The following is a 27,485-nucleotide window of genomic DNA, read 5'->3' as shown; positions in this document are numbered from 1 at the left end:
GAGGAGTGGCTGGTGGGTTTGAACCGCCAGCCTTCTGGTTAGCAGTCAAGTGCTTTAGCCACTATGCTACCAGAGCTCCTCCATAAAGATTACAGCTGTGGAAACTTTATGGGGCAGTTCTACTCTGCCCTGTAGGATTGCTCTGAGTCAGAATTGACTCAACGACAATGGGTTAATGAAGTTACATTCATTCCAGTTGCCATCAAGTCAATCCCACCTCATGGCAACCCCATGCACCATGTATCAGCATAGAACTGATCCTTAGGGTTTTCAGTGACTGAGTTTTTTAGAAATAGATCTCCAGGCTTGTCTTCAGAGGCCTCTGTGTAGATTCAAACCACCAACCACTTGGCTACTAGCTAAGTGCTTAACTGTTTGCACAATGAGTTGAAATCAAATCAATGGTGATTAACAGCAACATTATAACCTTTGGAAGAAAATATCTAGCCAGAATCAGAAAGTTTCAGAAAAGCATTCATTTTTTAAATGATGAAGTGAGAAAAGAAATTCTATTCATGTTTCTTATAGTAAATTTTGGTAGAGTTACAGAAAGATGCATAAATGTGCATATATTAAAATGATTACTTGTATACTCACTATCAGTTAAACTGAATGCGTCGCTGTTCTGGGAAGAGCAAACGCTTTCTGATTTACAGCACGATAGGTCATGGGAAGCAGTAAAGAAGCATGCACCTGCATTGTGCCCTTTGAGCGACTTCACAAGCCCAGGCCTCTCCTTGAGCTGCAGAAAGTGAGTGGATGGGTCTCATGCTTCCTGGGGACTAAACTTGTTGGGCTCACCTCTGATGAATTCATTCTGTCCTTGTCATTTTACTGAGCAGACCCAAACTAGGGCTTTTGTGCGGACAGCTCAGCCTCTTAGCAGGACAGGCTCCTTCTCTTCAGAGCTCTCACCTCACATGCACAGACATACACACACAGATATATACTGGCTCCAATGAATGAATATTTCCATCAGTGTTATATTACTCAATAATCAGGTAAGCATGGGCTTACATGGCTTACTTACTAATCTGTAATGAACAAGTTCACATGGGTTTCATCACAGTAATTGTTCACTATACAGTATTAAGTAAGTACAAGTAAACCCATGCTTACCTTGCTTATTGGGTAATCCACCTCTGGTTCTCATCAGGTCTGACTCATTTGGTAAGACAAACAAGCCCATGTGCCAATGTTAATAGGTAGTGGAGATTTGGGGGACGGTAGATGAAGCATTTAATAATTTCTCAAGGTAAGAATCAGGTGCCTTACTTTAATATTCAAAAGCACTGTGTAAAGTCATACTATTTATATGTTACCTTCTACATTTAAAAGTAGGAGCTCTGGTAGCATAGTGCCTAAGGCACTTGACTGCTAACCAGAAGGCTGGCGGTTCAAATCCACCAGCCACTCCTCAGAAGGAAGGTTGGGCAATCTACTTCCATAGTGATACTGCCTCGGCAACCCAAGGAGGGTCGCTATGAGTCAGGTCTGACTCAATGGCACATAACAACAACAACAACAACATTTAAAAGCGGGAAAGGATTTCAAAAAGTCATCTGGATTAGCCCTCTGCCTTAAAATAGTATCTTCATAACGGTCTGGTACTCCCCAGGTGAAGAAAAGTGGAGAAGGAAAACAGGAAGAGGTTATCCGGCCACCAGGTCAGGCAGTTCAGGGCATCAGACAGCCCAATGGTATGTGGATATGTAGACAGGACCAATGGGTCCCAAGAAGGCCAGGGCCTCCAGAATGAAGCCATACCTCTGGCCCTTGGCATCCCTCTCATGTAAGGAGTTTCTCTTTCTTTATAATTATCTTTATAGCATGTTGTTATAACACTGTGCATGGGTAATCTGGGACCTTGAAGAAGTTATTCAAACACTCTGCCTGCTGTTCTGAAGCATCAAAGTGTTTTCAATTAAAATTTCCTGGCTCAGCTGAGGGGTACAGGGATGAGCTATTGCATGCTGGGAAAGGACCTTCAGAAAAACAGATACCAGTCATATCGCTCTGATAATATCCATTCCTGTCTGTGCACAATCTGGTAGTCATATTTTCATTCTTATTTGGTATGAGGAATGGGTGGGAGATGCAAACTGTTAATGCACTCAGCTGCTACCCAGAAGGTTTGAGTTTCAAGTCCACTCAGGGGTGCGTTTGAAGAAAGCCTTGGCTATCCACTTCCAAAACTTCAGCCACTGAAAACCCTATGGAGTGCACTTCTACTCTGACATACATGGGTCTCTGTGCGTTGGAATCCACCGGATGGCAACTGGTATCTGGTAAGAGCTGAACACACAGCATGCTCCCTGGAATGCACAGCTTAAAGATGCTGCACTTGGATGAATGCAGCCAGGCTGCTTGGTTCCTCCCATCCCTGCTCAGGCCTAAGTCTAACAGGACACATGTGTGCAGGTGTGCATGAGGCTGAAACCTGTTTCGTACCCAGAAGTTCTAAGTGCTGTTCTTGCGGCGGCCGGGCTTTGATCTCCACAAATTCGCCGTTGGTGTATTCCCTGTAAACCACCTTCTTGTACTGAGAGCCAATCCAGTTTTCAGTGTGGTTCATAAATATATCTCCATGTCTGCAAGTTGGAATCATAAGAAATTAAAGTTGTTAGAAGGTGGAGTGATTCAGGGGTACTCCAGAGCTCTTTCATTTTCCAGAACTTCCCAAACCTGGCTGTGGTCAGGATCTCACTGGGGAGCTGACCTTTTACACCAGTCTCTCTGGTCAGGAATCTGCATTTTAATGTTTTTCAGGGGGCAGTGTGGATCTGATGTGGGCAGTCAGCATGGGCCCAGAACCCACCCTTAGAAATCCCTACTCTAAAATCCCTGATGGGTGCTGAATGGAGCCAGTTTTGCTGATAGACTCTCAAGGGTCCCATGAGGTTGTACTTTGCTTCTTGGACTAACTAAGCACACAAACACGCACACACATGTATGGGCATACACACATACACACACACACACACACCCTTCACCACCCTGAAGTCCTTCAGATTCCATGTGAATCTTTCTGTACCTTGCTATTTTTCCCACTTAGAACAATCTCAAGAAAGCCTTTGAGTTGTGCGTTGTGCATATACCTATGTACAAATTAGATACAAGAACATGTATATTTAATCTATCCCAAGTCTTATCAATTCTATCTCCCAAATATAGTGTGTCTCACATCTTTCCATTTCCCACCATTAAACTGCCTGCCCTCTAATCTCAGCCATCTACATCACTTACCTGGAATTGCTCTTAATCTTCCTTCCTCCGCCTATACTCCTCCCTTCCATCTTTTCTCCACACTGCAGGCAGAGTGATCCTGAACTATATAATATAATATAATATAATATAATATAATATAATATAATATAATATATTATATTATATTATATTCAACCAAATCGGTCCTTATGGAAAACTCTTTTATGGCTTCCCACAGCCAAACTCCTCACTTTGGCTCTCAAGCCCCTTCATTATCTGCCTTTGCTGAACTCCCCACTCCTATCTCCCATCACTAGTCCCCACACACCGGACGCTTGGGTCATTCTAAACATTTGTTCTCTAGATCACAAAATGTTTTTAGTCACCTTCAAGCTGCCACCTATGCTATTTCCTCTGCCTACAACACTTTTCCCTCCTCTTGAGAGCTCTGGTGGCATAGTGCCTAAGGCATTGGACTGCTAACCAGAAGGCTGATGGTTCAAACCCACCAGCCACTCCTTGGAAAGAAGGTTAGGCAATCTACTTCCATAGTCATACTGCCTCAGAAACCCAAGGAGGGGTAGCTGTGAGTTGGATCCGACTTGATGGCAGTGAGTTTTTTGAGTTCAACTGGTCTACTCTTCTATCTCAGCTTAAAGCCTACTTCCTCTGGGAAGGCTTCCCTGACCACCTACCTCTCCTCACTCTTCCCCTAGACATAGCTGTATGCTACTTCTGCTGCCCTGTACATCTCCTGTTATAGCGCTCACAATACGCTTGTTCTGGTACCTTCCCCATGGACCGTGGACCTTGTCTATGTTTCTCAGCACTGTTGCACCATCACTTTGCACAATGTCTAACACATAAACCAAAAATCAAACTCACTGCTCTTGAGTAGATTCGACTCATAGTGACCCCTCCTTGGGTTTCCGAGGCAGTATCTTTATGGAAGTAGATTGCCCAACCTTCCCTCCGAGGAGTGGCTGGTGGGTTTGAATCGCCAGCCTTCTGGTTAGGAGTCCAATGCCTTAGGCACTATGCCACATGTCTAGCATGTAGTACATGTTAAATATTTTTTAAATGCACATCACCTTCTACTCTAGACTATATGCTTTCCAAGGGAAGATAGTTTTCTTCTTTTGTTTTCCAGGAGTACTAGTAATATGTGTGGTGGTTAACAGCACTGACCCTGGAGCCATGCTTTACTGTTTTCCAGCTTACCTCTCTTCTAAATGGAGTGATAAAGATGCATCTACCACACAGGAATGAGTAATATCTGCAAAGCCCTCTGTCACCCACAGAGAGCACTGTGTGAGTGCTTGCTTTATATCATTTCCCTAGGAGGCTGTGTGAGATGCTGACACAAATTGATTAAATGGGTCAAGTGTGTTGTGAGAGTCATAACAGAGGTAAAACAAAACAAAACAAAACAAAACCCTGTTGCTGTTGAGTCGATTCCAACTCATTGTGATCCCACGTATTACAGAGTATAACTGAGCTTGATGGGGTTCTCTTGGCTATGATCTTCAGATAAGCAGATCACCAAGCCTTTCTTCCATAGCACCACAAACTATTTGGACCATTCCATGTCCTCATATCAGATAAGGATTGTAAAAACCCTAGCAAAATGCCTGGCATACAGTGGATGCTCAGTAGGCGGCAATTATTTTCATGAATCAAGTATGGTTAAATTAAAGGAACATCAATCCACAAATTGAGGACTACCAGAAATACAACTTTATTTTCCTACAGCAACTTAATTTTTGTGTTCAAAATCTAACACATTATACAAACTTCTCCCTGGCCTTGTGTGGATGGTCTTATGTGTTGCCTTTGACATTCTGGTGCATCCCAGTGTGTTCCTTGGAAGCCTCAGAGAAGATTTCTAGGTCCCCAGGGTGAGCCAGAGGGTCCACGCTGACCAGGACAATCATGTCTCAGGGATAACCCATACTGAGCTGTGGCTTGAAAACTGGGTGCACCCCCATATCATGGCCTTGGGGAGAGGGCAGAGGCATAGCAGTGGGGATACTGTGTGGGCATTTATTCCAGGGTGCTTATATACAGAAATTCCAGAAACTTGCCATTGGGAGAAGTTAGAATTTCAGTTTTGCATTAAGTTTTATCTATAGAATGTGTTATAATTTGAACATATGAACATGCCCTTGTTTTACACTTTTTATTTATTTTGAGGCAATATTCAGAGTGACAAGGGGCAATATACAACAGTAGCACATTCCATCCCCCTACTCCATTTTCTTCTGCTGGTACCATCTACCTCTCTATGTCACCAGGAGAAAGAATCCCAGAAGACTGAAACTAGATTTTCCCTCCAGTCTAGAAGAATGAAGCTTAAGACAAATATTTGAGTTTCAAGAAAACAGTTAAAGCTATGTTTCTTACACACTCATGTCCATGGACTAATACTGTACATGCTACAACATTATTATACAATTATTTCTTTAGTTAGAAAAGGTCAAATTCGTATCCATTTTCTTTTCCACTGTATTTATTGGCAGCAAACAACAGTTTTGCAGGAGAAGGGTGTCTAGTTTAACAAATGGAGTAGTGAATAATCAATTGCATTTTAAATCCTCTGTCTGGGAGTCACTGGTGGTGCAAATGATTAATGGCTCAGTTACCAAGCAAAAGGTTGGCATTTGAGTCTACCCAGAGATGCCTCAGAAGAAAAGCCTGTTGATCTACTTCTGAAAAATCAGCCACTGAAAACCCTATGGAGCACAGTCTTACTCTTCTAACACACCTTGAGTGGCCAGGAGTCTGAAGGGACTTGATGGCAACTGGAGGTGGAGTTGGAGGCAAATCTTTTCAAAACGAAAAGTAGGTTTTCCTTTTGTTTTGTTTCTCCATAAGATGGCACTGTTATACTCTCTTTTTCAGAATCTGAACTCATAAAATTCTGGGCCAAGCGAAAAAGGAAACAACGTTAGAATTAGGAACATTTTGCCAGTAGAAGAGTTTGTGTGTGGCATAGCCAGTATAAGGTGAGTATAAGGTGAGAGTAGGGAAGTAGAGGGAGAGGGGAAGGTTGGGAAAGGAGGGAGTGATAAAGAGCAAAGAAGAGCCTGCGGCAGGAATGCAATGTGGTATTACTGTGATTAAAAGCAAGGATTTGTTGTCCAAAAGATTATAACTCAGTTACAACTCTGCCACTGACTAGTTTAACTCTGCACCTCAGTGTCCTCATCTATGTATCAGGACAATAATACTCAGGCAGTGAGTTGTGACTGGGGGCATTAACTTCTGGGAATGGGGTCTATAGGTCTGTGTCTGACAGATACCTCTATTCCCTTCTTGTTTAACTTTACTCCAACCTCGGTGCTTGGTTGCTTGGTAGTCTCAGGCTTAGGGCAGGTAGGGACCCAAAGCTCACAAACATGCTCATGACTTGAACACTGCACTCATTCTATTAGCACACAGTACTGGCTGACAGCACTTTCAGGGAAGGGTCAACCTTGTAAATTTTCTGGGTGCAGGGCCTAGTAGAGAGAGCTTTTCTTCCTAACCTAACTTGAGGGTGTCTGCCAAGGTAATGGCCTCCTACCCTTCCTTGGTTGCCTCCACACACACCTGGACGAGGATAGTATCTCATCCTTAGTTCCCCATCCTCAAGGCCTTCGGTCTCCAGTAGTCCATCCTTTCACTTCAGATCTGTACACAACCCCAGCCTCCCTCTAGACCCTTTTGTGTCTCCATACCACTCCTCCTGTAAGACCCGCCTTTCTCCTAATCCTCTTCATGCTGTGCACTCACTCAAAGGCACGTTCCTCAGATAGTCACACAGTATAATCAGCCACTGAAAAAAAGTATCCAGGGCCTGTAGGGGAATGCCCTAAAAATGACTTCAGACTCCCTGTCTAGGGTGGAGATGGACAGCTTCCCTCATTTTTGGTGCTAATAGGTAGAGGTCTGCTTGCCAAAACTGTGCAGACCACACCAGGGCTATTTGAGGTTTCAACATTTGATAAACGCCTACAGAGCATGTGCAATCCCACCCAAGAGATTTGGCGGCTTCGCCTGTGGTACCTTTCCCCTCCTGCGTCCAAGTGCTGCTTTTCGAACTCCCAGTTTTTGTTAGGGGCATAATCCCATTCTACCTCTTCAGCAGCGATGTAAAAGGTTCTTATCATCCCGTATGGCTGCTCAGAAGGGTCCTTGTTGCCACAGCTGTTGACTTCATAGATCTGATTCATGCCTCTCATGAAGTGGTGCATGGTGGTACAGAACACCCTGAAAATGCCTGAAAGAGAAACCGCCTGGCATTGTGCAGGGCTTAATGCCTTTTGGGTTGTTTTTGCCAAACCTATATATTTTATTTCAAAATAAGTAACCAGTAAGGTAAATTTAACAATAATAATAAATAAATAAATAAATATTATTTAGTATTTTAAAATCAGAACCCAAGGGGAATAAATTACTTTGAATACTTTTACTTCTGAAAAAATAAAATACAATAAAAAATTCAGTTGCAATGGAAAGATAAATCTCAGAATGTTGCTAACCAGAAAGGGCATGTATTGTATAATCCTACTTAAATGAAATGGGCAAATGTAGAGTGCCGGTTGTACAGTGGGTAAGGCCAAAAGATTGGCAGTTCGAACCCAGAACCCATCAGCCGCTCCATAAGAGGAAGATGAGGTGGTCTGATTCTATAAAGATTTACAGCCTTGGAAACCATATTGGGCAGTTCTACTTTGTTCTATAAGGTCACTATGAGGCAGAATCAACTCAACCACAGTGGGTTTGGTTTGGTTTTTCGTATAGAGACCAAAGGAACCCTAGTGGCACAGTGGTTAAGTGCTTGGCTGCTAACTGAAAAGTCAGAGGTTCAAAACCAGCAACTGCCCTTTGGGAAAAAGATGTGGTAATCTGCTTCCTTAAAGACTGATAGACTTGGAAACCTTATGAGACTGTTCTGTTTTCTATAGTATAGCTATCAGTGAAAATCATCTCTGTGGCAATGGGTATAGAGACCAAAGCTTATCAGTGGTGACCAGGAATGGGAAGGAAGGGGAAAGAAGGCAGCAGTCTTTGCTTAGGGGGCACTGAGTTTCTGTCAATGGTGGTAGAATAATTTGGAAAAAGATAATGGTAGTGGTTACACAACAGGATAAGCATAATCAATGTCATGGAATTATATGTATAAAAATTGAATTGGTAAATGTTTTGTTATATATACTTTTACCACTATATATTTAGAGACCATCTAAAGAATATATTTGATGCATTGAACACCAATGACCGAAAACCAGAAGAATTGTGGGAAGACATCAAGAGCATCATCCATAAAGAAAGCAAGAGGTCATTAAAAATACAAGAAAGAAAGAAAAGACCAAAATGGATGTCAGAAGAGACTTTGAAACTTGCTCTTGAGCGAAGAGTAGCTAAAGTAAATGGAAGAAATGACATGGTAAAAGAGCTGAACAGATTTCAAAGAGCAGCTTGAGCAGACAAAGCCATTTACTATAATGAAATGTGCGAAGACCTGCAGTTAGAAAAACAAAAGGGAAAAAGAAGACACTTGGCATTTCTCAAGCTGAAAGAACTGAGGAAAACATTTAAGCTCGAGTTGCAACATTGAAAAATTCTGTGGGCAAAATATTGAATGATGCAGGAAGCATAGATAGAAGATGGAAAGAATACACAGAGTCACTGTACCACAAAGAACTGGTGGATCTTCATCCATTTCAGGAGGTGGCATATGTTCAAGAACCAATGGTATTGAAGGAAGAAGTCAAAGCTTCACTGAAAGAATTGGCAAAGAACAAAGCTCCAGGAATTGATGGCATACCCACTAAGATGTTTCAACAAACGGATGCCCCGCTGGAGGCACTCACTCAGTTATGCCAAGAATTTGGAAGACAGCTACCTGGCCAACCAACCGGAAGAGATCCATATGTCTACCCATTCCAAAGAAAGGTGATCCCACGGAATGTGGAAATTATCAGACAATATCATTAATATAACATGCAAGTAAAATCTTACTGAAGATAATTTAAAAATAGTTGCTGCAGTATATTGACAGAGAACTTCCAGAAATGTAAGCTGGATTCAGAAGAGGACATGGAACAAGGGATATCATTGCTGATGTCAGATGGATCTTGGCTCAAAGCAAAGAATACCAGAAAGATGTTTACTTGTGTTTTATTGACTATGCAAAAGCATTTGATTGTGTGGATCATAACAAATTGTGGATAACATTGAGAAGAATGGGAATTCCCAAACACTTAATTATACTCATGAGGAGCCTGTACATAGACCAGGAGGCTGTCACTGGAACAGAATCAAAAAGGGAGTGTGTCGGAGTTGTATCCTTTCACCATACTTAATCAATCTGTATGCTGAGCAAAAAAAAATCCAAGAAACTGGACTATACGAAGAAGAACGTGGCATTGGGATTGCAGGAAGAATCATTAACAACCTGTGATACACTGATGACACAACTTTGCTTGCTGAAAGTGAGGATGATTTGAAGTACTTACTGATGAAGATTGAAAAATATAGTCTGCAGTATGGATTGCATCTGAACATAAAGAAAACAAAAATCTTCACAACTGGTCCTATAGGCAACATTATGACAAATGGAGAAAAGATTGAAATTGTCAAAGACTTCGCATTACTTGGTTCTACACTCAATGCCAATGGAAGCAGCAGTCAGGACATCAGACGATGTATAGCACTTGGCAAATTGGCTGCAAAGGACCTCTTTCAAGTGCTGAAGAGCAAAGATGTCTCCTTGAGGACTAAGGTGCACCTGACACAAGCTATGGTATTTTCAATTGCCTCATATGCATGTGAGAGCTGGACAATGAATAAGGAAGACTGAAGAAGAATTGATGCTTTTGAGCTGTGGTGTTGGCGAAGAATGCTGAAACTACCATGGACTGCTAAAAGAACTAAGAGGTCTGTCCTGGAGGAAGTGCAGCCAGAATGCTCCTTGGAGGCAAGAATGGCCAGACTTTGTCTCAAATACTTTGGTTATGTTGTAAGAAGGGACCATTCCCTGGAGAAGGATGTCATGCCTGGTAAGGTAGAGGGTTGACAAAAGAGGGGAAGGCCCTCAACGAGACAGAGTGACATGGTGGTAGTGGCAATGGGCTTAAGTATAGCAAGAATCATGGAGCCGGCTCAGGACCAGGTGGTATTTTGTTCTGTGGTGCCTAGGATCACTATGAGTCAAAGACGACTTGACGGCACCTAACAACAACAACAACCACAATCTATCTATCTATATCTATATCTATATCTATCTATCTATATATGTATGTATGTATACATGCTGTTATTGTTAGGTGCCATTGAGCTGGCTCCAACTCATAGTGAACCTGTGTACAACAGAACAAAACACTGCTCTGTCCTGTCCCAGCTTCACAATCCTTGGTATACCTGAGCCCATGGTGGCAGCCATTGTGTCAATCCATTTTGTGGAGGGCCTTCCCCTTTTGCAATAACCCTCTACTTTACCAAGCACGATATCCTTCTCCAGGGAAGGGTCCCTTCCAACAACATGACCAAAGTAGGCGAGATGAAGTCTGACCATTCTGGTGTCCAAGGAGCATTCTGGCTGCACTTCTTGCAGGACAGATTTGTTAGTTCTTCTGGTAGTCCATGGTACTTTCCGTATTCTTTGCCAACACCACAACTCAAAAGCATCAACTCTTTTTTGGTCTTCCATATCCATTGTGCACCTTTCACATACATATGAAACAAATGAAAACATCACAGCTTGAGTTAGGCACACCTTTGTTTTCAAAGAGAAATCTTTGCTCTTCAGCACTTTAAAGAGATCTTTTGCACTAGATTTTTCCAGTGTAATACGATGTCTGATTTCTTGACTACTGCTTCCATTGGCATTGATTGTGGAACTAAGTCATATGAAATCTCTAACAACTTCAATCTTTTCTCCATTTATTGAGATACTACTTATTGGTCCAGTTGTGAGGATTTTTGTTTTCTTTATGTTGTGTAATACATACTGCAGACTGTATTCTTCAATCTTCATTAGTAAGTGCTTCAAGTCATCCTCACTTTCAGCAAGCAAGGTTGTATCATCTGCATATTGGGTTGTTAATGAGTCTCCTCCAATCTTGATGCCGTGTTCTTCTTCATATAGTCCAGGTTCTTGGATTACTTGCTCAGCATACAGATTGAATAAGTATGGTGAAAGGATATAACCCTGGCACACTCCCTTACTGATTTTAAAACACACAGTATTCTCTTGTTCTGTTCCAATGACAGCCTCTTGATCTATGTACAGGTTCCTTAGGAGTACAATTAAGTGTTCTGGAATTCCCTTTCTTCTCAATGTTATCCATAATTTGTTATAATCTATACAGTTAAATGCCTTTGCATAGTCAATAAAATACAAGTAAACATCTTTCTGGTATTCTTTGCTTTCAACCAAGACCCATCTGACATCAGCAATGATATCTCTCGTTCCATGTCCTCTTCTGAATCCAGTTTGCATTTCTGGAAGCTCCCTGTCAATATATTGCTCCAACTGCTTTTGAATTATCTTCAGCAAAATTTTACTTGTATGTGATAATTTCCACATTCTGTGGGATCACCTTTCTTTAGAATGGGTACAGATATGGATCTCTTCCAGTCAGTTGGCCAGGTAGCTGTCTTACAAATCTCTTGACATAACCGAGTGAGTGCCTCCAGTGCAGCATCCATCTGTTGAACCATCTCAATGAGTAACTTGTCAATTCCTGTAGCCTTGTTTTTCACCAATTCCTTCAGTGAATCTTTGACTTCTTCCTTCAATACCATCAGTTCTTGATCATATGCCACTTCCTGAAATGGATGAACATTGACCAATTCTTTTTGGTACAGTGACTCACTCTGTGTATTCCTTCCATCTTCTATTGATGTTTCCTGCATCATTCAATATTTTGCCCATAGCATCTTTCAATATCACAACTCGAGGCTTGAATTTTTTTCCTCAGTTCTTTCAGCCAGAGAAATGCTGAGCATGTTCTTCCCTTTTGGTTTTCTAACTCCAAGTCTTTGCACATTTCATTATAATAATTGACTTTGTCTTCTTGAGCTGCTCTTTGAAATCTTCTGTTCAGATCTTTTATCTTGTCTTTTCTTCCATTTGCTATAGCTACTCTCCATTCAAGAGCAAGTTTCAGAGTCTCTTCTGACATCCACTTTGGTCTTTTCTTCCTTTCCTGTCTTTCTAGTGACCTTTTGCTTTCTTCATGGATGATGTTCTTGATGTCATCCCACAGTCCCTCTGGTTTTTGGTCATTGGTGTTCATTGAGTCAAATCCATTCTTTAGATGATCTCTAAATTCAGGAGGGATATAATCAAGGTCATATATTGGCTCTCACGTACTTGTTTTAGTTGCCTTCAGCTTCAACTTGCACTCGCTTATGAGCAGTTGATGGTCTGTTCCACAGTCAGCTCATGGCCTTGTATTTGCTGTAGATATTGAGCTTCTCCATCATCTCTTGTGTATTCCTGTGTATCTGGTGAAGTCCATGTGTATAGTGGCCATTTACATTGTTGAAAAAAGGGTATTTGTAATGAATAAGTTGCTGGTCTTGCAAAATTCTCTCATGTGATCACCAATGTCATTTCTATGACCAAGGACATATTTCTCAACCACTGATGATTCTTCTTTGTTTCCAACTTTTGCATTCCAGTCACCAGTAATAATCAACATATCTTAATTGCACGTTTGGTCAATTTTAGAGTGCAGAGGCTGGTAAAAATCTTCAATTTCCTCATCTTTGGCTTTGGTGGTTGGTGTATAAATTTGAATAATAGTAGTAGTGACTGGTCTTTCTTGTAGGTGTATGGATATTATCCTATCACTGACAGTATTGTACTTCAGGATAGATCTTGAAACACTCTTTGTGATGATAAAGGCCACACCATTCTTCTTCAGTTTGTCATTCCTGGCTTAGTCGGTCATTGTCTGACTCAAAATGGCCAAAAACAGTCCTTTTCAGCTCACTAATCTCTAGGATATTGGTCTTTATGCATTCCATTTCATTTATGACAACTTCCAATTTTCCTAGATTCTTACTTTGTACATGCCATGGTCTGATTATTAATGGATGTTTTCAGCTTTTCCTTCCCATTTTGAGTCTTGCCGCAGCAGCAAATGGAGGTCCCAAAAGCTTTACTCCATCCATATCATTACGATCAACTCTACTTTGAGGAGGCAGCTCTTCCGCAGTCATATTTTGAGTGCTTTCCAACCTAAGGGGCTCACCTTCTGGCTCTATGTAAGACAAAGTTTCAGGGCTATTCATAACATTTTCCAGTGCTGTATCAGACAATGTTTCATTCCTATTCATAAGGTTTTCACTGTCCAATTCTTTGAGAAGTAGATGGCCCCTTCCTTCTTCCAAGTCTATCTTAATTTGGAAGCTCCGCTGAAATCTGTCCACCATGGGTGACCCAGCTGGTATTTGAAACACTGGTGGTATAGCCTTCAGCCTCATAGCAACATGCACGCCACCACAGTACAACAAACTGACAGATGAGTGGTGTGTGTATACACACACACACACACACATATACACATATACATACATATGTGTGTGTGTATATATATATATATATATATATATATATATATATATATAGTGGTAAAATTATATATATAATAAATAATAAAGAATATATATATGATTTCTCTGAGTGTTCCCAATTATACATACCTGTTACAAGATAGTGACTTCTGAAAAATCACTGATACATGTGACTATCCAACCCAGTTTAAAGGGAACTAATTACCTGTAGATTAAGATTCTAGATAAAGTTCAAATTAGGCCACCATTTCTGTAGTCATGTATTTTTCCCTAAAGGATTTCATAAACTACAAAGTGTAATATACATGTAAGGTATTATTAGTTTTAAAGCCAAATGTATTATTTCATTAAGACCTTGAGCAAAAGATGTTCTCATTCCCAATGGTAGGCCTACTTTATACCAGAATAAAAGATAAAAGAAAACAAATCAACTAGCTAATAGATTTGTCTACATATTACCAACACTCAAGTTGGACTGAGGATTATATAAATTTTTAACTGAATTTTCTAGATGCATTGGCATCAGATAGATATACCCTAATTGAACTCACCATTGAATTATACAAAACAAACAAATTACTAGCAGATGTTAATTCTCAGTGAAATTATTGGATCAATAAATCTAGTTCCCCTAGTAGGGTCCCTGGCTGGAGCATATGATTAATGCAGTTGCCTAATAACTGAAAGATCAGAGATTCAAGTCCATTCAGAGGCTCCTGGAAAGAAACACCTGGTGATCTACTTTCAAAAAACCAGCCATTGAAAACCCTAAGTAACACAGTTCTACTCTGACACACATGGGATCGCCATGAGTTAGAATCAACTCAACAGCAACTGGTTACCCTACTATACAGTTCTCAGAGGTGAGAGATCAATGCCTCTCTCATTAACTATCCACAAAGCACAGAGTTGTTTCTATCTCGCTCCACATATGACTGTGTTGTCTAAACATTGCTAAGTTACTCTGTCAGGATGAGCAAAAACTGTTGGTACAGTGGATGCCCAAACACTCCTAGGCATTGACAGGGACTCTCAAAAGGAAATGTGTCCATGAAACAAGAGAAGACACTGATGAAGACAGACTTGGCAAGGGCCCCCTCTGCAAATGCTTTTTCCAGGCAGTCCATTATTTTTTTCATTCATCATTGTTCTTCAATAGTCAAGGAATTAACTTCTCTGAGAACAAAGAGGAAATGTTTGAGTTGCAGCCTACAATCTACCCACTTTTTGGATGCTCTTCATGATGTAGAAATAAGGGACAGGAATTGGAGAATGACCAAGTTTGTAAGCAGCCACATAATTATGTTCACTATCAAACGTAAACCAGAAAACCTTATCATGAAACTCTTTAGAGTATATGAGTAATGATCATGACACTGGAATAAGTAGCCAAAATTTTTTAATTATTTCAGCTGGCACCAGTATTTAGTGCCTGTGTCTATGGATGAAAACTATTTGGCTGTTTGACACTCTCCTCCCCTCTTTGAGAAATGTATTTTAGAAAACCAACATTGTGCTCAGGGCATCACTTGTTTTGGGTGATTCATAGTTGATCAACTGTACTAATGTAGACAGGTTCAATACGAAGACAGCTTGCAAGGCAACGATTACAGAGCTCCTACTTTGCCAGTTCTTAGGTAAAGATTTTGAAGCTGCAGCCTTGAGTTCTTCATTGATGAGATTGAAAAGCGTCTAAACTGCATTCCAGTTTGAAGCAACAAAGTAGAACATCCATTAGTAAAAGAGGCAGAGTCAGCGAATTATCTTGAGTAGCAGATTGTTTTCTTGCTAAGACTGACAAAAAAAGTTGTGTTGGGAAAACAAGTTCAATGCCCATGGCTCTTGTTCATGCAGCACCTGGCATATTCTGTCATGTGGTGCTGTATATCTTTTATTTAAAATGCCCTGATTGTCTCTGAGAGAAAGGACCAGGTGGCACTTTACTGGGCCCTCCAGGGACTCCATGGACTCCAGTCCCAATGCAGCTTGCCTTCTGGGGAAAACAAGGATTCCTAGCAACGTTGCAATTCAAATAGAGAATTGTGAAGCCCCCAAATAATTCATTAAGAGTCCACTATCCATCTCTGGAGAAGGGAGACCAGGCCATGTCTATAACCTGGAAACACCTGCTGGGCTGCCCATGCTTGGTAGATGGTTCAGAACTGGAATGATGTTTGTACTTAAAGAGAACAGTGAATATCATCTTTCTTGGAGCAGAATTGTTCTTAGACATGAATTAGGTGCATCCTCTTAGGATTTGTGTGGCAAGGCATTTAGAGGGTTCCCATTTCTCCTCTGTGGATGCTATTGTTGATGTTTCTCTTCTGTTTTTTCCACTATGTATTTTGAGTAAAATACTGAGAATGCTGATTCTAATCAAGATGGTATCTCTTTTCACACTCTTCTGAATTGCCCAAATCCTAACAATTTTTTTCTGGAAGAGAACTCTAAGAAGATGTGCCCATGATAGGAGTTTGGTCACCTAAACTGGACCCGCCAAGTTTACCTGCATGGTCTGGCTGCATGAATGCTGTTGTGGAGATGTGAGGGAACAGGGCCAGTGAGTCTCGGTGAGTCCCTCGGAGGTGGATGGTGTTCCCTTGGAAATAAACTCCATGCATGTCGGTGTCAGTGCCCATTCCAATCATATGCCAGGAGACTCGATCCTTTTTGCACATGCTTAGGCCTGGCTGGTTGCCATACATAAAGCCATTAATAGCTAAGTGAAAAGAAAAACATAGTCAAAGCCCACTCTACTTATGCATGCATATACTGAAAACACATCATCTTGGTGAAAGATAGGGAGAGTGCAAATGATGTGTAAACTATTTACAGAAGATCTTTGTTACCAGGGAAAGACACTCAGGGAGTCCATTTAAAACAGAGACCAAAATTAATAATGACTAATATTTTCATTAGTCATTAATTTTGGTCTCCATATGAAAATATAGGAGATCTGGTGATGTAGTGGTTAAGGCGTTTGGATGCTAACCAAAAGGTCAGTGGTTCAAACCCACCAGCTGCTCAGTGGAACAAAGATGGGGCAGTCTGCCTTCATAAAGATTTACAACCTTGGAAACCCAGTGGGGGGTCATTATGAGTTGGAATTGACTCTTTGACAGTGAGTATTAATGTAAATATACTAAAATTATGTAAACATCCTATTTAATAGCACTAAATCTGAGAATCAATCAGGAATAAATCAGGTTGTTTTTTGGCATAATTTTTCTGGCAAAATTGTTTGAAGGCGTGATGTGGTATTTTTTGTTTCACATTTGACTTTGGCAGCACAATCATGAAAAGCATCATTCTTGTCAAAGTACTTGTGGACTTTATGAATTTCCCCAAATTCCTTTTCTAAAACTTTTGTTAGGAAAAGAATCCTTTTTTGAGATTCCTCTCCTATCATCTTCCTTAAGTGTCTTTTCTTCAGTTTTGATTCACTTAATGCTACCAAATCTTCACATGTCAATGGCTTTGCACTTGATTTTAGAAGTTAGCAAACACATATGAATGCACAAACAACAGAAGACAGATTAGATAACCTCCTAAAAATTAAATATGTATGCTCACCAAAAAAACTCACAACTACAAAAAAATAATAAAGTAAAAGTTATCAGACATCATTTTATTGACATCATGGTTCCTGTGTCATTTGAAAGATTTGCAAGTAGTGTTCTAGGAACAGGGAGCTCTGATAGCATAGTACCTAAAGCATTTGACTGCTAACCAGAAGGCTGGTGGTTCAAACCCACCAGCCACTCCTTGGAAAGAAGATAGGGTGATCTACTTCCATAGTGATACCGCCTTGAAAACCCAAGGAGGGGTCACTACGAGTCAGATCCTACTCTATGGCAGTGAGTTTGGTTTTGGTTTGGTTTAGAACACTGTCTTGAGAAGAATTTAGAACCACATTCAGACTCTGTGGGTACAAATGCCATAGTTGAACAGAAACATCTGAAGATTGCACACAATTATGTCTTGTGCTTGATGCCCCTTACTGCCTACCTCCCACTAATGCCCAATTCTTTAAACAAGTTTCAAGACAAGAAAAGATCCTCTACTGGCCAGGCAACGACTACATTTATTAGCACCCTGATTTATACAGATACTTCTTTAATATTTTGTGGAGAAGATTTAGATAGTTTATTTACAAAAGCATCAAATTACCCACCCCTCCCCAAGAAGATATGGTGTTCTTTCAGAAGCCCAGGGCTTCTTGGAATTTCTACATTCCAAGAATGCAATGAAGAACTTCAGATGGATAAAACTCCATCTGAAATTATGTTTTACTTATTAACTGATTTACTTATTTATTTTTACTGTTTCTCCCACTGCAGTGTAGTCTTCATGAAGGTAAGAGTTCCAGACATTTGAGTAAAATTACCTAGTTCCACGGTTTTTGTGGACACAGAAATGAAAGTACCTTTATTTGACAATGGGATTATTACAGAAGGCCATTTATGTGATGTAATGTCATTTTTGCAAGCTCAAATTTTATGCTGCTTCATCTAAGGCTGAAGAAGTTCTTTAGAAGTATTAATTAAGCTTCACAGCATTTCTGGGATATAGGGAAGTTTCAATACACTTGTGAAGTTGAAGGCATGAAGTAACTTACTCATGGCCAAGGACAGTACCCAAGAAACAAAAATGAAGATATTTATAACATTTCCCAAATAGTTTCACTTCAAAGGCAGGAGGGAAATTTTTCATACCGTGCATTCGGTTGGATTTCACAAACTCTTTGTCTTCTTTGTCAACACTGAAAGGACGCCAGGTAAACTTCTGAATGTTTTCATCTATGTACCTACTCAGATTCTCATCAAAGACTGTGAATAGGAGGTAAAATTCCTTGTCTATTCCTTTCTATAGCAAAGAAAAAATGAATACATTAAAAGTGCAGCTTGCAGGAGTGCTTAGCCCTGCTTCATTTTAGGATCAACATAAGCCATAAATTCTCCAAGTCATTTTGTAAGGAGCATGATTCTAATGAATACGTTCTACACCAGGAAATTCATGTTTCCCAGTAAATCCTTTCCCCTCCCCATGTGACTTCCTCAGAGGAAATAAGTCCCTGCTCAGAACTTTCTAATCTTTGGTATGTCCATTGTCAGGAGGTCATCATTGTCTTATTCTACTTACCTTGTCCTATATGTCCTGGCCCCGTCTCTCTCTCTGACTTCGTCTCCTTGTGTTCACCTCAGCTCACACTAGTCACTCTGATATTTTGCTCTTCCAACACGCCAATCTCACTCCCGCCTCAGAGCCTTTTCTTGTGCTGTTCTCATTGCCTGGAAGATTCTCTGACTAGATCTTAAGCAGCTCACTCCTTTACTCCATTCAGTTCTCTGCCTAGATGTCACCTCCTCAGAGAGAACTCCCTCAGCCACTGCATCTAAGAGTTGCTTATCCTCCACCCTACCACAAACTCTCTCTCTTTCCTTAACACTACTTCACTTTTCTTCATTGCACTTATCTCCATCTGAAATTATATTTTACTTATTAACTGATTTATTTATTTATTTTTACTGTTTCTCCCACTGCAACGTAGTCTTCATAAAGGTAAGAACAGTTTGTGTTTCTCTATATCTACCCAGCTCCCAGAAAAATGCCTGGCACTCAATAAAAGTTTGTGCATGAAATAATGAATTTATATCAGTGATGAGACTTTGCTAAATTATGTCAACTTAAGTTGACATTAAGGGGCCTATGGATTACTTCCCACTTTGTATATTCCTAACCAAGTTGATTTGAGTGCATCTGATCACGGAGCGTCCTTTATTTCTGAAAAAGACTTGTCTCCAAACCTGAACCAGATAAGTGATTATCTTTGTCCCACAGTGTCTTCCTACCTTCACATGTGCTCCCTTCTGAGCCACCCTCCATCCCGCTGCCTACCCCAGAGGGATCCAGGGCAAACCCATCTAACCATCTCTCTCTCCTCCTCAAATTGCACAATACAATTTAAACTCACAATGATCTGGTCCCCACCTACCTGCTCAGCCTCCTTTCTTGACCTTCCTCTCCTGGCACTTTGAATGAAGCAAGGCCACATTCCTTGTAGCTCTCTGAACTTCTGATCTGCATGTCTCTGTCCTTTGTGCATGTATTCCCTCAACCTTGACAGTCTGCTACCCCTTTCTCCTTGCAAACCCCTAATCCAACCTTGAGTCGACTTAGCCATCCCACCTCTGTGATGTTTTCCTAGCTCCTCATCAAAGATGTAGGTACTCCTACTGTACCTGAAATATATTTACGTTATTGCATTATTACATGTTTTAGAAGCAGTGACTTAAGATCATGAGCTAAGGAAAAAAACATTGTAGGTTTGAAATTTTTCAAAATACAATATTAAAAATTGGGGGAAATAAGGGATATATATATATAAAACTCATGAGCAGTGAGAGCAGGCAGACCTAGGTTCTGAGGCTAGATTTTCTGCTTACTTGTGGTGTAATCTGGGGCAAGTGATACACCCTCTCTAGACTCCAATTCCCTCATTTGCAAATGAGCATAATAGTTGTCCCCACCTCATGTTTTTGGTGAAGATTAAATTAGATAACATAGTAAAGCATTCAACACAACACATGGCAAGTATTAAGCATTCAATTAGTATTAGCTGTTATTATTAGCCATGATTACAATTGTCCATATGCAAGAATGAAGCATGAAAGGAGGATCTTATCACTGGAGGTAACTGGAGGAAAACTGGGGAGACGATAAGTCTATGAAAATGGGAAATTGGTCCAGAAAAAGGTTAGAAGGAAGATGATAGGGCCCAGTTTGAACCAATAGGCCCGCACCACCTGTGCATGGAATGCTGATGGAGAACCATCCAGGAGCAGACCACACCCCAGAGCACCTGAGTGATGGCTGGTATCTGCAACACAGAGCTATTTTGGAAAGAGCATCTAAGTCAGAACATTCTAGTTTCCCACACCAACAGGTAAACTGGGAGATCTGAACCCTAAACCATCACACAACTCTGAGTGCTTAAATGTGGGTAAGGTAAGTGGGTTTTGAAAATAAAAATGTCCTTATCTTCAGTGTCTATTTCCAGGCTGCACACTTAATGTTTGAGCTGTGTGTAATACAGCATCTTCTGTTAACTAAACTTCTTAATATAACTTTAAGAATAAGAGTGCTCACCCTGAATTTCATTTACTCAACCATAAATATTTGTTCAGTGTCAATAATGTACCAGGAATTGTTCTAGGAAATGAGTAAGATCCCTGCTCCATTGTATGTAGATTCTTGTAGGAGGAAACATACTATAACACCTAAGCAAATAAATAAACAAGAAAAATATAAATGGTGGTTAATGATATACAAAGATTTAAACTCAGGTGATAGAGGGTGGCTGTGGGGTAGGGCTTCAGATCCTAGTTCAACCTTCTGCTGTGAATTTGCATTTCTACCCCAGATATACTGAATTAGAATCTATAATTTAATTAGCTCCCCAAGTGATTCTTATAGGTGAGTCTTATGTATGCAAATTCTCAGTAGGGGGTCAAACCTGAATGAACTGGGTTATAGCCCTTCTTTAGGGGATCAAGTGATGCTTCTCTGAGGAGGTGACAGAGAAAGCCAGACATGCGAAGATCAGGGGGAAGTGCATTCTGGGCAGAGGGAGACCTCTTATAGAGACTGGTGGCATAGTGCCTAAGGCATTTGACTGCCAACCAGAAGTCTGGCAGCTCAAACCCACCAGCCACTCCTTGGAAGGAAGATTGGGCAATCTACTTCCATAGAGATACCACCTCAGAAACCCAAAGAGGGGTCACTATGAGTTGGAATCAACTTGACGGCAGTGAGTTTGGTTTTTTTGATAAACCACAGTAAGCTTGGCCTGTCCAAGGAATAGACAGGCTGATGTGGATGGAGCATAAGAGGGCAAGAGAGTGTGTGGTGAGGCATTATATCAGACAAGGTAGAAAGTATAGATTTCATTATAAGTGTGGTAAGAAACCACTGGAGGGTTTTAAATAGGGAAGTGGCTTGACCTTTGCATTTTAAAAGAGTCACAAGCTTGCTGCCCTGAGATGAAATAGATCATGGGGGGAAGGGAAGATGTGAGGAGGAGGTGACCAGATGCAATGCATGGTCCTAGATTATAGCCTGGTCCAGAAAAAGGATGTTTTTCTTTTGTCATAAAGGACATTAATGAGACAATTAGCAAAAATTTGAAAGGTCTGTAGATTAGATAGTAGTCCAGTATCAAGGTTAATTTCCTGACTTTGATTATTATATTTTGTGTGTGTCAGAGAGTGTCCTTATTTTTAGGAAACACATACTGAAGAGATACCATGCCTGCAACTTACTGTTAAACAGTGCAGGAACACACACACACACACACACAGAAAGAGAGACTAATAAGCAAATGAGGTTAAATGCTTACATTGGGGGATCTGGGTGAAGAATGGTAAAGCTTGGTGGTGCAGTAGATAAAGCACTTGGCTGCTAACCAAAAGGTCAGCAGTTTGAACCCACAGCTGCTCCATGGGGGAAAGATGTAGCAGTTTCCTTCAGCAAAGATTTGCAGCCTTGCAACTAGATGAGGCCATTCTACCCTGTCCTTTAGAGTTGCTGTGAGTTGGAATTGTCTTGATGGCAGTGGGTTTGTTTTTCTGGTTTGGGAGAAGAATATGGGAATGTTGGGAATTGTTTGTAGTAGGTTTTTTTTTTTTTTTAAACTGTTTCCATCAGTCTGAAATTATTTCAAATTGAAAAGTTTAAGATAAAAATGGATGGGTATATGGATAAATGAATAGGATAGATGGAGAATAGAAGTAGAGAATTTGTTTGAACGTCTATTGTGGTTGGTCATGCAGGTTAGAAAATGTCCTTAATCATCTGGCCATATTCAACGACATCCATCCACTAACCACTGGGGAGAATTTACAGTTTACTTGAAAGGCATATAAACACTTCTCTCCATTTCATCTCCCCACCTGCCTAGAAGAGGCCTACAGGTAAAAACATACTCAGGCCTCTTCTAGGCAAGTGGGCAGATGAACAGAGTAGATGTTTCATAAGTGTTTCTTGCATTGAAAATAACTTTCCGTCAGGCCGGGTGGATTTCTCTCTCAACCAAATCCAAGTATGAGTGTCCCAGGTTACTATTACTTTTTTCATGAATTTTTTTTATGTAGATTGACCCTTAACAGAATTGGCTCAGGCAACAACTCTTAGACTAGAAGATGCTTCTAGCAAACCTCAAAGTTACCATTAATTGACTGCCAGAGAGCAAAATAAGAAATTCCTTGCACAATTTTCAGCACTCAATCTCTTTGGGTCAGGTATTTAGCTTGTAGGAAGTAGAATAATGTATTGAAAAAGGACAAAGTTGTATGCTCAAAGTCCTGTGTTCTACTGCCAACTTTCACTACTTTCTAGATGTGCTTCCTAGGATAGCATACAATGTCTTGGAACCTCCGTCTCTTCAGCTTTAAAGTAGGGGTAATCATTTTGCTTTGCCTTATGTAATTGTTGTTTTATGAGGGGGTATAAACATTCACTCCTATTACACAAGCACTACTGAGGACACAGTCAGAGGGCCAGGAACACATTCAGCCTCTGATAGACATTTCCAGGACTGGTCCTTCATGCAGGGACATGAAAATCTGAGAGAGACCAAGATGCTTTGTAACCTCTACTCCTAGAAGTTTCTTTGGGCCTAAAAGTGGGTCCATATACTGTCAAACACTATAAAATACAGCATGTGAAAAAATTTTCTTGCTATTTATTATTGGTCAAGTCCAAATAGTTAAAATACTGGATTTTTCTTTTTTCGTCAATGTGTTTAATGTCATGTAGACATAGCTTAAATGCAATGTTTTATCACACTAATCAGTACAACTATCCAAGCTTCCAAGTTGGGACCTGCAAGAAATTACCTACATGGCTTTCTTATTTAGCCCTAGGGATTAACTTCCAGTTTACATGGTCCTGAGAGTTAAAGCTGTGGTTATCAGCCTTGGCTGCACATTGGAATCATCTAGAAAGTCTGATATAATTGGTGTGGAGTACATGAGTAAAATAATATTTTTACAGTCCCAGATTATTTAATGTGCAGTCAAGTTTGAGAAACCCTGTCCAAGAAGAAAGTATCCCAATAAGCATTCCATGTGGATCTCTAAAGATTCCAGAATGAAAGCAATTCACAAGAAAGAGGCTCATGGAATTCTAGCTACAACAAGCAGAACCACTGGGTTCCTGGATGGGCATTTGTAACTTGGAAATTCAGATCTTAAATTTACAACAACAAAAAAACTTTCTATAGAAGTCAATTTCAAGAGAAAGGAGGAGAAATCATTATTTGTAACTGACTCTTTATGACTACCTAATCTCTAGCCATATTACACATATAACATATTCACACATATAACTCAGAGAACTTGGTGACATTTGATGGCCTACCTGTGTTCCATCAGCATTGAGAACACCTTTTTTGCAGACCAGCAAGGGTCCTACAAGGCCAGCGCTGGTGTCCTTGATTGGTTCAACTGCTGAGAAGTAAAGATAGGTCAGACAGGGGGGGTCGTCAGCTGTTGGGCTTACACTTTCAGGCACTGTCCACCTGTATGTGAAAATTTCACCTGGCTTCACATGTGCCCCTGGTTTCAGAAACCCTGAGGAGAGAAATGAAACAATTACTCAAAGCAACAGCTCAGAACATTAAACTTGTCAGGCTGGGTCATCAGCCCTGATGTCTCTCTCTCATGATGACATATTTTCCATAAGGACAGTTGTTCTCTCTTATGTATCCTACCAGGGGAGACCACTAGCATGGTCTATTGTTTTATAAGATGGAAGTTTAAATCAAAGGGTCATTTTCTTCCTAGGTTGCATATTATTTCTTACTCAAATACCAAATATTAAAAAAATATTGACAATTCAACAATTAAAGGTAAATCCATAAAATATTAGACAGCCTTTTATTATTATTATTTCATTTATTTCACTATTGGAGTGTCCCCTCCCCTCCCCTCCCACCCCTGGTAACCAACAAAGAAAGTTTCCTTCCATATATAAACCTTTCCTTGACTTTTTACAATAATGAACTAATACAATGTTTGCGATTGACTTATTTCGCTGAGCATAATGTCCTCCAAGTTCATCCATGTTCTGCAGTATTTTGCAGATTCTACATTATTCTTTAGTGTTGTGTAGTATTCCATTGTGTGATGTACCACGGTTGGTACATCTGTTGATGGGCACTGAGGTTGTTTCCATCTTTTTGCTATTGTAAATAGTGCTGTGATAAATATGAGTATGCATATTAGACTGCCTTTTATGTGAAATATATTTTTCTTGATCCTGAAGAGGATTCCCAAGAAAAGTTCAGCAAGAACTTTATCTATAAGGAGTTTAAAATCTAGAAGGGTGAACTAAGAAACAACCCAAAAAACTATAAGATAGATGAAGTAAATGAACGATGAAGATTAAAAGGTGGCAAATGATCCAGGATGCAAACTCAGGTCTGTCTAATGCCAAAGACTGCACTTAACTCCATACTATATTACTGAAAGAACACGATGAATTCTTCCTACTAGACAGGTCCGAGGTTGTCTTGACATCTCGTCCAGTGCTTTCAATAAATTTGTTGAATTGAAAAACACCAAATGCAAACATTTTAGATGTTACTGGTGTTCTTTCTGTGCATACACATATATACACACACACATACAAAGTCATTTGGAGCATTTTGACCTATGAAATGAAAGAAAACGAGTGCAGGGATATTGCTACAGCAGGGTGTGGGGAAAGGTGACTCTACCTCAATTCTTTCCTCCTCTGTCCCCTCACCATCACTACACAGCCTGCTCTCAATTAGGCCTGGACTCACACTTGGGCATGAAGAAGTATTCCTGTCAGCCAGGATGTCTGTTGCAGTGATGGGGAAGGGTACCAAGAAGACCAGAATTTCCCAGGACAGTGTCATGAACGGAAGGAAAAGTCCTGCAACTATTGAACTAAAGGTGTCTTTCTTACATGCAGAGTCTATGCCAACTACTCTATGATGGGGAGAAGCCATATATGACAATAAGCGCATAATATTTGTCCTGAATAAATATTTGTTGATAAATATGGAACAAAGACCATGTTCAACATTTTGATGTTAACAGCACATTGGCAACCATATTCCTCTTCAAACTTCACCCACAGAATTTCATGCAACCTTCAGCAGAAACATTCTCCAGTTTAAAGAAGTGGAAGTGATTATAAGAATAGCTCATTTTGAGATTTACTACATTATTGAGGGAAAAGGAAAGGAATTAACATTTCCTAAGAAACTCAGATCCTGTCCCAGATCCTATCCTGAATTCTCTCCATCTCTCCCCAAGGTCCTGTGACCTGGTTATTATTACCTGCTTTTGATAAGAATAAAGTTCAGAAAGTTTAAGTGCCCAAGGTCACAGAGCTGGTGAGAATTTGAGCCAGGTCTGTCTAGTTCTAAGTCTTTTGCTCATTCATCTCTATCCTATTTCCTTCATACGCTCAGGCTGAGACTTACCATCTATGTTTGGGGCTGCATCCGATGCCTTGTCATAGATCACACCGTGGGGCAAAATGCTGTAGACTTTGTCTGCTTTGTTGGCAAAGGTCACTAATAGGGTATCACCCACCTCTGCCTTGATGACCGGGCCTAAAAAATATTGAGAAGAGGAGGGAGAAGTGGATGATAAGAAATAGAAAGGAGTGAATAGGAGCAGAGAAGAAGAATCACTCTACATTGATATATACGTGGAGCTAAAATATCTCCCATGATTCAAAACATGAGGAATGATTATACTGTACCAAGAATTCCAAGATGGTCTTCTGCCTCAGAGAGTTTCTTTCTTCGTGTAAAACTTGCATCAATATACTCGATATACTGAGCCTTCCAGTATTTTCCTCCTATTCTGTTGTCCCCTTGTATGAAGTAGGACTGAGAGTCACTGTAGGAAGACATGGGAACCTGACTGATAATTCTTCTTTACATATTCACTAAATTGCCTTAATTTTGGAACTTCATTTCATGATCTTTAGCCCACTCACCCACATATCCCCCGAGAAAGACTATGCACAGGTTCTACCAAGTTCTCAGGAAGAGTCAACAAGCCTGAAAAGTCTTCAGGAGCTAAAGGATGTTCAGGCTCATTTCTCTCTTAGCTATTGTGTTTTCTTCTCCAGAGGTCTAACAACCGAAGAAGACACAGGTAAACTCCTTACCAATATTGGAGTCCCAGAATGGTGTCCCCTACAAAGTAACAAACAGCTAACTGGTTTCTTTGCAGAATGAACATCGCCCTATCTCCTGCTAGTGTCAATATTAATAGTCTCTGCATTTAGTAAGCTCTTTGCTATCTGGCATGATTAAGGAATGGAGTGTCTAGTTAATCAAATAGTTTAATTAATGGAGAGCTATCATACGTTATATACATGAATATAAAATTTCAAAGTTGTGAAACAAAAACATTATAAATTCCAACATTATCTCTAAACAGTCTTATTTTTGTCAATAGTAATGTCACTCTCCCAGTCACATACACATAAAACTGTCCTTATTTTTCTTTCTGCTTCATCCTTGTTTCATAACTTTCATTTGCATCCTTTCATCTCTTGCTTTTCTTTTTTTCCCCACTGCTATAACCCCAGTTGTGTTACCTTGTGTTTGAATGATTATTTGAACCTCCTAACCAGACGGCTGGTGGTTCAAACCC

General features: G+C 40.3%; 1 protein-coding gene across 1 annotated transcript in view; it reads right to left on the bottom strand.

The window, feature by feature from the left end:
* The window catches only part of HEPHL1 (hephaestin like 1), a 141,273-nt gene that overhangs the window by 23,643 nt on the left and 90,145 nt on the right, over positions 1–27,485 (bottom strand). Inside the window, exons 7-13 of the mRNA XM_007938097.1 lie at positions 26,581–26,720; positions 26,297–26,428; positions 24,199–24,410; positions 18,495–18,645; positions 16,286–16,498; positions 7,255–7,468; positions 2,452–2,591 (exon numbers count right to left, since the gene is read on the bottom strand). Coding sequence (XP_007936288.1) covers positions 2,452–2,591; positions 7,255–7,468; positions 16,286–16,498; positions 18,495–18,645; positions 24,199–24,410; positions 26,297–26,428; positions 26,581–26,720 — 1,202 coding nt within the window. The remainder of the gene's footprint in view (positions 1–2,451; positions 2,592–7,254; positions 7,469–16,285; positions 16,499–18,494; positions 18,646–24,198; positions 24,411–26,296; positions 26,429–26,580; positions 26,721–27,485) is intronic.

This window comes from Orycteropus afer, unplaced genomic scaffold (assembly GCF_000298275.1).
Source record: "Orycteropus afer afer isolate SDZICR_OR568_19922 unplaced genomic scaffold, OryAfe1.0 scaffold00047, whole genome shotgun sequence".
Classification (NCBI taxonomy): Eukaryota; Metazoa; Chordata; class Mammalia; order Tubulidentata; family Orycteropodidae; genus Orycteropus; species Orycteropus afer.
Note: the sequence above shows the minus strand (reverse complement) of the source record. Positions and strands in the feature narration are given on the sequence as shown.